Source organism: Artemia franciscana, chromosome 9 (genome assembly GCF_032884065.1).
Source record: "Artemia franciscana chromosome 9, ASM3288406v1, whole genome shotgun sequence".
NCBI classification, from domain to species: domain Eukaryota; kingdom Metazoa; phylum Arthropoda; class Branchiopoda; order Anostraca; family Artemiidae; genus Artemia; species Artemia franciscana.
Window position 1 is genome coordinate 8,456,571 of NC_088871.1, and position 11,353 is coordinate 8,467,923.

At 34.1% G+C, this 11,353-nt stretch overlaps 1 protein-coding gene across 2 annotated transcripts in view; it reads left to right on the forward strand.

Annotated features, from left to right (window-relative positions):
• LOC136030955 (solute carrier organic anion transporter family member 74D-like) overlaps positions 1 to 11,353 on the forward strand; it is a 66,399-nt gene extending 55,046 nt beyond the window's left edge. For both annotated transcript variants that reach the window (XM_065710099.1, XM_065710098.1), the window contains 3 exons: positions 1,638 to 1,741; positions 5,154 to 5,258; positions 11,107 to 11,353. In XM_065710099.1, the coding sequence (XP_065566171.1) occupies positions 1,638 to 1,741; positions 5,154 to 5,258; positions 11,107 to 11,282 (385 nt within the window). In that variant the 3' untranslated portion in view covers positions 11,283 to 11,353. The remainder of the gene's footprint in view (positions 1 to 1,637; positions 1,742 to 5,153; positions 5,259 to 11,106) is intronic.

The following is an 11,353-nucleotide window of genomic DNA, read 5'->3' on the forward strand; positions in this document are numbered from 1 at the left end:
AGAGGAATAATTAAAACGAAATTTGCATTTTGTTTTTTGGCTAAATGGCTTTCTCATAGTTTTTATCGAATGATTTCGAGAAAAAAAAGAGCGAGGGAGGAAGCCTAGTTGCCCTCCGATTTTTTGGTTACTTAAATTTTTACGAATGTTTTTATTAGTAAAAGATATACGTAATTTATGAATTAACTTACGTAACGAACTTTTGTATTCTCATGTTTTCATTACGTATATGAGGGGGTTCACTCCCTCGTCAGTGCCTCGCTCTTTAAACTAAAGCTTAAATTTTGTCCCAATTCATTAAGAATGACCCCTGAATCACAAAAGCCGTAGAATAAATATTTGAAATTACTTAAGATACTTTAGAGTAAAGAGCGAGGTATTAGGAGGAGGTCAGCCCCTCAGATGTGTAATAATTTCTGTTCGTTTCAAGTTTTAATGCTGCTCCTTAATGAAAACATTTTTTCATATTTATTTTTTCATTGTTTTTTTAAATAATGCTAACAAATCCTGCGCTCCCTTCATGGAAATTTTCTTCCCCCATGATAAATTCCTCGATGGAAAGCTCCCCCAACATATCCCCCTTTTCTCAATCCCTCCCCTAACCAAAAATCCCCCTGAAAACGTCTGTACACTTCCCAATAACCATTACTATATGTAAGTACAGGTAAAAGTTTGTAACTTGTAGCCCCTTCCACGGGGACTGTGGGGGAGTAAGTCGGCCCCAAAGACTTATTTATAAGGTTTTTCGACTAGGTTCAATAAAATAGCTATATCAGAATTTTGATCCGTTGACTTTGGGAAAATAATTAGCGTCGGAGGGGGTCTAGGCACCCTCCAATTTTTTGGTCACTTAAAAAGGGCACTAGAACTTTTCATTTCCGTTAGAATGATCCCTCTTGCGTTTTTCTAGGACCACTGGGTCGATACGATCACCCCTGGGAAAAAAAACGAAAAAACAAACAAACAAACACGCATCCGTGATCTGCCTTCTGCCAAAATTACAAAATTCCACATTTTTGTAGATAGGAGCTTGAAACTTCTACAGAGGGGTTCTCTGATACGCTGAATCTGATGGTTTGATTTTCGTTAAGATTCTATGACTTTTAGGTGATGTTTCTCCCTATTTCCTAAAATAAGCAAATTTTCTCAGGCTCGGAACTTTTGATGGGTAAGACTAAACTTGATGAAACTTATATATTTAAAATCAGCATTGAAACGCAATTCTTGATGTAGATCTTGATATCAAAATTCCATTTTTGAGTTTTGGTTACTATTGAGCCGGGCCACTCCTTACTACAGTTCGTTACCACGAACTGTTTGATGCCTCTGGTGAGGATGTCAGTTGTCTTGATGTAAGGCCCAGTCCCTTCTGTAAAGAATTACAGACAAAAATAGTGTAGAGTGATGCTGAAAATTGTTTGCATAATGCTTCTATAAATTTTGAAGTCAGTTTGCTGGTATCAAATTCAGAAACTAAGATTTTTTTCTTCCTTGTTTCTTTTTGAATGACAAGATATAATTTAGTAACAAGATATATTTTAATGACAAGCTGATAAGTGACAAGAAATTATTCTGTTCCTGAATGACAAAATGGGTGATTTTTCACATTTTACCTTCTTCTCTCTATTTTCTTGCAGGTGTGTTGACCCAAAGGATAAGGCAGTTGCACTTGGACTTGGAACCTTCTTGCTGAGCATATTTGCCTTTATTCCGGGTCCTATTGTATACGGAATCTTAATTGGTGAGAGTAGTTTACTTAACTAATTAATATTATCATTTAATTATATTATAAAGAATATAAAAAGAATAATGCCTACCTCCCCATATCTGCACATGCGTTTTTTAGGTAGTATGGTATTTTTATTTTTCCTAAATTATCAAAAGATAGTTTTATATGTTCAAAATCTTTGAAATCATATTCAAGGTAATCTCATTCGTTGAAAATGGAACATCATCCTATGAGTGACCTAATGCATACAAATCAAAATGAAGTAAAGGTTGACTTTCACTAAGATTTTGATCTGATAGAAATGAAATAAATTGCAAACATTGCTTACCAAAATTGTTCTTGCTATAAAACTGCAAAAACAGTTGAAAAAAACTGAACTTCATTAAGAAAAAAAAATTATAAGGGAACAATAAAAAAAATCGCAAATGTGGCAGAGTTTCTGCTTAAGCTCAGTAATTCATCTCATGAATTTTGCGATTGCTGCATGACATAAATTAACATGAATTGTGATACTTATGTAACTTTAAGAGTCAAGTAATTTCTTATTTTTTGGATCTATCTTATGCAGAATGTTTATTCTTTTCTTTCTTGATATACTTGACGGCTATTAAACCTACCAGATATATCTATTTATTTTCTGTATCGAACTTAGAACATGGGCGATGTGCTCTTTACAACAGAAGATTTACATAACAAATCTCTAACATGAGTACCACTAAACTTTGAAAATCGAACATTATCAACAAAGTCATAGGTATGTTTAGAAGAATTACACTGATATTATCTCCAAGACTACGTTAGATGACATTTATCAGAAAAAAAAACTATTTGCTATTTGTGCGTTTTGACTATACTGAGCATTTTTAACATATATTGTTTATCAATGGTAAACAATATTTGTTTTGGATAATTTAGACGATATTAAAGAGCAATATCAATAGTAATAGGAATGTGTTTCCGATTTACTGATGTGTAACACGGTATAAATATATATGAATACTACACTTTATATATACCTATACTGAGTGTGCCAATTACTACTAGTACTAAAACTGGAAACTCACCGTATCACCAAATCTCTTGAAGCCAACAGAGGCTTCAGGCTTCAGGGCATTCCTCTACTACGTAAATCTATTCAATACTTCACTCTTTACCCACTCCCGCGCAGTTTTTCGTTATATTAACTTCTTTCTTATAGCCTCTTTTCATCCCAATCATGGAGGAGCTTCTTTTGCTTGGCCCAGATGGCCCAAGATTTGGCTTGGACCCAGATGAATGGCCAAAAGCCATCCTTAATTAGGCGAAACTATGGCCTTATTTACAGTTTTATGACCGTAGATTAGTCATGACCTCCTAGTTATAACCTTTCTTTGATTATAATCTAAATAATTCAGCAGCACCTTTCAGAAAGCATATTGCTCAGTATAAGGTTAGTAAAGTGAGGATCTGAAACTATCCTTAAGTAATTCCTCTTTGAAAAAGATTCAATAGAAATTCTTCTGCTTTTCGAAGCACCTGTATTTCAGAATCAAAATTGACCACAATCATGATCGTGGCTTCTAATGCTCTGAATTTTGTTCCCTGACTTTCTTTTATATCCTTCCAAACTTTAATCTGCTGCGAAAACCACTCTGCACCTTAGCTATTCTACTTTTTAAAATCTCAATGCATCCAGTGTTTTCACTAATAATACTGACCAGGTAAATGAACCGCTTCATTGATTTTCTCCTAACCCTACCATCACCTGTTCGTCCTCAAGTATTCATAGTCTAAGCGAAATGGTCTTTATAACATTAATTTTGGATCCTAAAAGTAAATCTTGGATTGTCAAAACCTCCTTCCTTTTGCCAATATCTTTGATTTGAGACGTTCAAATCGTACGAATAATCTGAGCCTATGAGAATTTTGACTTACAATTTGATTGCTTTTTTCCTGTAGCCTTTGCAACGTTCCTTAGGTTAAAGCTCGTCTAAATAATCAAAATACACAGGGAAAGGACACAAACCTTTTTATCTCCTAGTTTCACCTTGAAACTGCTTACTTCTGAGTTTACATTCTCAGAATTCTTTCTAAATATTTTAAAATCGATGATTTAATCGAACAATGGGATCTTAAAAATTCACCTCTGCGATTTTTATTGCTGGGTCACCTACAAATGTTGTAATAATGAAGTACCAGGGAGATAAAGTCTTAATGCATCAACACACACTAGAAATAGAAGTGATTCCACAACATATCCTTGAGGGACTCCACATTTTACTTGAGATGCAACACTTGTGGTGTCATTAATTACAACCCACATAATTTTTCAATGCATATAAATTATAATTACTTAAGACGATCATTCTGGATATCCAAATAGCTACGTTTACGTTGTCAAAATTCTTTTTGAAATTTTTAATTAAATTTTTTTAAATGGTCTTTTCACTTTCAAATACCCTATTAATTAAGTCAACCAAACAATATATTGCATGACTTTTAGAGGGATCTTATCTAAATCTAAACTGAATATTGCAGAGTAGGTCCAGCGACGTTGGTTTCAAAATATTAGTTTATGTTTAACTTTCTCAAAAGTTTTCGAAAATAATAGTATGTTTGATATTGTTCTTCAATTAGTCACCTATTACTTATTCCCCTTATATGCAGTGGTATTACTCTTGTCTCCTTTAAAGTATCTGGAAATTAGCCCTTTTCCACGGAAAGAATAATCGTAATAAAATACATTACATTGAATAATAGGCTACAGCTTTAAAAGCTTTAAAATTTATGCCAGCAGGGTCCGACTTAATACTATGAATAACATATTCTAATTTCAGTATAGTACAAGGCTCAATACTCATAGCGTTTTTAGACCCTATTTCATCAATTAATATTCCAATCATATGTAAACTACAAGACTGAGCAATGTCTTTTTTAATAAAAGACCCTATATTTGAAAAATATTTGCTAAACTCACCAGCAATATCCTTTTGTTCACTAAATTAGATTACATATATTTACTATTCTTATGATCACCCTTTGATGCACCATTAATAATCTAAGGGGTACCTTTCACATTACTATAATTGTCACTAAACTTTTCAGAATAATAACTCCAAATATCCGCAGAGAATTCACCGTTTTCTTCGCTTGCTTGGACTATTCCAGGTTTTCTTGCGTACTATATTCCAGAAACAAGCCATAAACCTTGATTCTTTGTTTAATTCTTTCTATTATTGCAGCATTAATCTGAGGTTTTCTTGAATCTCTTCTTCACAACTTTTGTCAGGGAAAAAGAACCATAAACTGTTAAAAAATATTTGAAACTTATCAAAAAGCGACTGACATTTTTTCTGTCTAAGACAATATCCCATTACCTAAACTAATAGCGTCTTAAAATCGTCTGAAACTAGAATGATTATACTAACAGTCTTTTTTTGTACAGATAATGCTTGCCTCCTGTGGCACAAGGATGAATGTGGAAAGCCAGGTCATTGCTGGGTCTATGACCCAGTTAACTTTAGATTTATTCTTCATTCTGTTACAGCTGGTGAGTCCCATTTATGAATACTTCCGTTGCGGCCTAATTCTCACTGGTAAAATTTATTGGTACTATTCACTGGTAATATTTATTCGTAATATCAACTGGTAACATACACCGGTAATATTTTGTATCACACTTAATTGTTGCAGGAACCTTGTATGGCATAGATTTGTATGACGAAACGCTTGTTTTTATAAGTGATCCATCACCAGGCTCATCATCCATCTTGATGAGTCCGAGATGTCTTATCGCACATCCTGATTTAGAAGTTGTGACCTACAACCGTGACGACAAGCTGAAGAACATTGACATAATGCAGAAATTACTTAGTTCCCATCATCATAGGCTTGCAGTGTACCTTAAGAATTTGCCATTTAGGATCAGGTGGAGCTCTCTATACTGCTTTGCTTGTACTTTCTTATTTACTTAAGTATTTATTGTGGTTTTTCTTTGAGCAATGGCTCTTTTTCGCACTGCAGTTTGATTCTCGTCCTTTACTACAGTCTGCAGTCTTAGCTAAAATGGGCTTAGTAAAATACAAGAAATAGGAGAAACGATATTGAAAAACAGCTACCAAAGAAGAATTTTGAAACATAAACGGGGTCGGATTGCCTGAAATAAAGCAATATATAAATCTTGTCTAAAGGCAAAATATTTAGAAGAAATAATTTAAAGAGCAAAAAAGCGAGATTTTAGGCCAGGAAAATTCACTCATGAGATGACTAGGAGACGTTCTGCGGATGAAAGATGACCGATTGCAACCACCTAGGGTGTAACAAAAAGCAGATCGCCCCCAAATATGATGGGAGGATTTCGCAAAGAAATTCTAAGGGCATTAGAAGCTTCCTGGGAGGGTGTAAAGAGGGAGACTTTGAATATATTGGGATGGAGGAGAAGCATGCGTAACTGTGTTAGCCTCAGGGCGATTAGTGCTGCAGTGAATTGTTAGTGGCATAAGTAGTAGAGATTCGTTGAACAAAAATATACCACAAAGTTAGAGGTCTTATTTGAAATTTTAAAGACTTCTGAGATAATTACTAGAACCTGTTTTCTAAGATGTTATCAAAGGAAGATTAGACGGGCAATATATGCTTTAAGACACTTTGATCCTCCTGATCCCCTTTCCCTACTGATCTTCCCTTTGAGAACAGCTTAGCAAGTATTTATTGGTAGTTGTTTCATATTTTGAACATCATAAAAATAAACATGGTATTTAGGCATAGCAGAAATCAACTATAATTAACAAAGCGTCCTTATCCTAAAAAAAACATTGAATCTTGACTTAAAGAAAAAAATCAAGAAGAAGTAAGCCGATAAATAACAAAAAAGTAAAGAATTTTGACTTTAGAAAAAGAAACAAGGCATAAGAAAATTCATTTGAAATTTTACTGCTCAATATAAAACGTCATGTGCCGTTAACTTAGTATTCAAAATGTTTAACTTAAGACCTCACATCATTAAAAAAGGCCCCTTCGGGGAAGATTTACCATTTAATATTGTTGCTATTTAAGTGCAAGCAATTATTATCATTAGTGTAGTTTCATCTGCGATGTTATTATAAGTATTTCTTTTATCCTTATCTTTTTCTATTATTACTTTTAATATTACTATCATTCTTATAAAAATTACTTGGTTATTTTATATAATTACATAATTATGGTTATAAACACAATTAAAGCAAAGATATGATCACTGGGGAATAGCTGAGAAAAAAGTTTTTTTGTTATCTAGGATGAATATGCGAAATTAAAAATGGTTTTGAATGAATCCGAACAGCAAAGTCAAAAGTCCTAGAAAAAGTATTTAAGGTAATGATGCACAAAATGATTAGCAACGTGATTTGCAGCCAGGACACACGAGAAAACCAGCATCACAACGAGTCCCAAATGAAAACAATGGACAAGGAAATCTACGGTTACGAGTTTAGTAACAGGGATAATCAAATTGACTCGTAAACGAGATCTGCTCTTAGAAGAGGAGCAAGATTGAGAATCACAATTCAGTCCCAGGAAAAAAAGACAATAAAATGATTGATTCTTTGATTCAAATTTCTTCATTCAATTGAAATTTTTGACACCTCAAGACTTAAAAGGAACAATAACACGATGATTATGCTAATTCGGAATTATGTAATCAAATATGCATTAGCCCGTCGCGAGCTGATTGCCAGGGCTAAAGAATAACTCTGCAATTATGCTATTGCGTAATTAAAATATTTCAGAAATTATTATGGAATAAGGAGTTTGTTATTTTAGCGTCTGTAAAGGATAGACATGGAGGAGGAATTGAATTTGCTGTGGGATTTCCAATGCAAAATTAAGTTATTTGATAATGCATAGGCATTGGAACATTTCTGGTTGTTACTGAATAACATAACAACACAAAACAGAAATATAACGACTTTGGAAAAGCTGGTAAAGAAGTGTTTTAGATAACTATGACGTCATGCAAAATTAGACTTGATTTAGATTGAGCCCGAATAGTTAAACCAAAAGGCATAGAAAAATGTCTGAAGTAATGATGCAGGAAAATGAAGTGGAACAAGGTCTACGGCTAGAAAACATCAAACAAAAAGCATCACAGGGGATCTCAAGTGAAAAAAATGGACAAAGAAATTTGTGTTTACAAGATAAGTGACAAGGATGATCACATCAAATCGTTAACGAAATCGGCAGTTAAAAGAGAAGTAACAGTAAGAACCATAACAAGCATCAAGAAAAAAAGATTGAATAAAACAGAATAAAAGAAGAATAAAACAGATTATTCTTTGTTACATTAACAGGAAGATTGGAAATGAATTTACACCAGACATTCTTAATTCAATGTCCTGTGGTGGCACAGTGGATTTGACTTTAGCTTGGTAATACGGGACCCAGAGATCGAATCACGCTGCAGGAATGCACTGCAGGGCCGACGCAGGGACCTTAGTAGTCAAGAAGCGTCGTTAATTCTTAAATAATAAAATCTTAATTCAATTGAAATTTCTTATGACACTTCAGTTTATCCATGTTGGCCGCAATTTTCTAGTTTGCAGTGGAGAAAGCTTGTTGGCCTCGCTCTTCGGTACTTTAGATATACTGAGAAGGAAATATGCAAGAGAAAAAAATGGTCGGCTGTTCGTAGCCTTTTTAGTCTTGAAAAGTATGTTTGATTCAGCGAATAGGAGGTTGTTAATAGAAAGTCTATTAGAAGTAGGTTTGCCGTCTTGCTTTGTAGCAATAACAGCAGATATGTATCGGAGGGTGAAATTTGTTGAGAAAGTTATGGAAAATTTTTCTAGACTGGTTACATTTCAAGTTTGTGTGAAATAAGGATTTACTTTATCTCCCTGGCTTTTCTCCTTGTTTGTCAATGATTTAGATAGTTGTATGGAAAATAATGGAGCCTCTTATGTATCATTGGATTGGTTTGGCCTATCATGTATGTTATTTGCGGATGACATAGCTCTAGTGGCGGATATGTAGAGATAATGTCCAGAAGCAATTAGATGTAATAAAAAATTATTTTGAAGAAAAATTTAGAGTTGAATGTTAAGAAGTCTGTAGTATTAATATTTAGGAGCAAAGGGACTGTTGAATCTGATGTTCATTTTAATTTTGGAGGAATTAGGCTAGAGGTTAAAGAAGAATTTGTTTATTTGGGTGTTAAGTTTAGTGTATTAAGGGGTATGTCTAGGCATATAGATGATTGTAATTTAATAGGTAACAAGCTAATAAATATGATTTTGAGAATTAATTTTGGTCAGCTTGCTGACAAGAGGATCCAGAAAAGAGTTTTCCAAACTAAAGTAGCTTCTAGTCTACATTGGGGTTCTGAAGTTTGGGGTTCTGAAAAAGGAGCCAAGCTAGAAGTAGTTCAGCTAAGATATTTTAAGAGAATCTTAGGCTTGAAGGATTTATTTAGTTCAGTGGTACTGAAAGGAGATTTAGGGCTTTTTACCTTAAGGAGTGCTAGATTGGTTAGAATTGTAAAATTTAGGGAAAAAATAATTAGATTATCTATAGTTCGACTTCTTAAAGGAGCTTACTTAGAGAGTTTGAAGGACGTTAGACGTAATTCGTGGCCAAGTCAGGTCAAATACTGGACCTTTGTGGCGTTTCGGAGGTGTGGAATGAAGGAAAAGGCCCATTTGGTGAAAGCGTGTCAGTATGGAAGGAAATCCAGCGAACCTTAAATGACCAAGAAATCCAAGAATGGCAAGCCCATAAGGACCAATCTAGATCTTTGAGGTTCTATTCCCAAGCTAAAGATTGCTGGGGGGAGAAGGTTTGTTTCAAATTTGGATTGAACAAAGAGGATTTGAAGAATTTGTTATCGTTAAGAGGGGATAGTTTGGATTTAAGTGAGAGGAGGAAAGTTTTGGGAAAGTTCAGGCTGCCAGCTGGACCTTATTTATGTTTTAGTGTGGATGGGTGAATGAAAACTTATTTTATTTTGCATCCAAGCTTGAGGAGCTGTCTGAATTGCAGAAGGAATGTTTTGGACGAAAGTATGGGAGTGAATGTTGGCCAACTGAGCGGATGGCTAAGAGGAACGCATAGGCTATTAAACAGTTGAGCAATTTTCTTCGTTTAGGGATTGAACATAGGGAATTATGTTTGAGTAGATAGCTTGTTAGGTGTATTGTTGATGTATAGTTGTATTCTGTTCTGTTCTTTTGTTGTTCTTTTTCATTATTTGATTTATATTATCTGAAGCTGTATTTTGTTCCTGAGTTTTGTTTGTAGACTTTATTCTGTGTTGCTATGGCCCGCAGGCTTTTTTGCAATATATCTTATCTTCATAGCTTAAAACTAAAGAATAACGCGATGGTTATAAAATTACGACGTGCCAAATTCTGGGGTCCGGATGAACCCCTTGCTCCTATTAAAATATATTTCATAATTAGAATGAAAATTGCATTACTCTATCATTTTTTTTTGTAACAATAAAATCTTTACATTTTCTTTTATCGATATTATCTGTAAATTATCTTTGATAATTTTTGCTGTAATTAATAATTATGTATATCTGCATGGTTCACATGAATGGTTCTTGCCCCCCCCCCCCCCGAAGAGATGTCAGTCCCCGAGGAGATGGAAAAAACCCTTCCAACGATCCACCTGCCACAACTTCTGCGCCTGGCTAAAGATAGATACTCACATAGACACTACATAACAACATGGAAAATTGAACCCACAATGATCTTCAAGGATCGACAAGACTTAGGTCAAGTAAGTTGAACCAAAGAAGAATTACAGAGACGTAAGCTCAAAAATAAGACGAAGAGAATAATAAAAACAAAATTGCGAAAATAAAATTACCAACAATGAAACATAATACGAAAGTATTAACTGGCCGTAAAACGGTATAATACTATAAGTAATGTAAGATTATAGTTTTATCACCAATTATTATCAATTACGTTTGCCTAGTGTAGATTATCAGAAGAACAAAGCACCTAAGGTACATAGTCGTAATAGTCCGCATGGAAAGAGTTTTAATAATTACGAATTAATAAACAAACATGAACCATGCATGAAACAATGACCACAAACCGCTTAGATGCATCAACCGATCTTGGTATAACAACACCTCAGCAAGTTACTGAACTTAATTAAAATAAAATCAAGGATACCTATTTATTAAGCAATCAGTAAGATTTTTCAGCAGTAAGAAGGTAAGAAATTTACGAATAAAATCTTCATAAGGGAACTAGCACTGGAAAAGAGGATTCGACTGAATGGCGTGTATTCAAGAATTACACGGCAATATCTTAAAGCAGTACTTACCTAGTGGATTAATAGCTATTTATGTGTCTTCGTTTTGTATTTATTAAAATCAATTTGTTTCAATGCAAAAATTTTCGTTCCAGGATTGCTCTTAGTTGGTGTTTTTGCCGATGTGATGGTGTGTAGGTATATTAAGGACTTGGACCTGTACAAAGAGTCAGATGGAAATTCGTCAGAGCCCTCTGCGCCACCTTTAGCGATTGATAAGCTCCCGATGTATGACGACGAATTTGAAAATGAAAAGAAGTTGGTTCAGTAACGAAAGGCTTCAAGCAAAGTAAAAAAAAACTGTGATATTTATTGGAAATAAATATAATTTATAAATCAAAA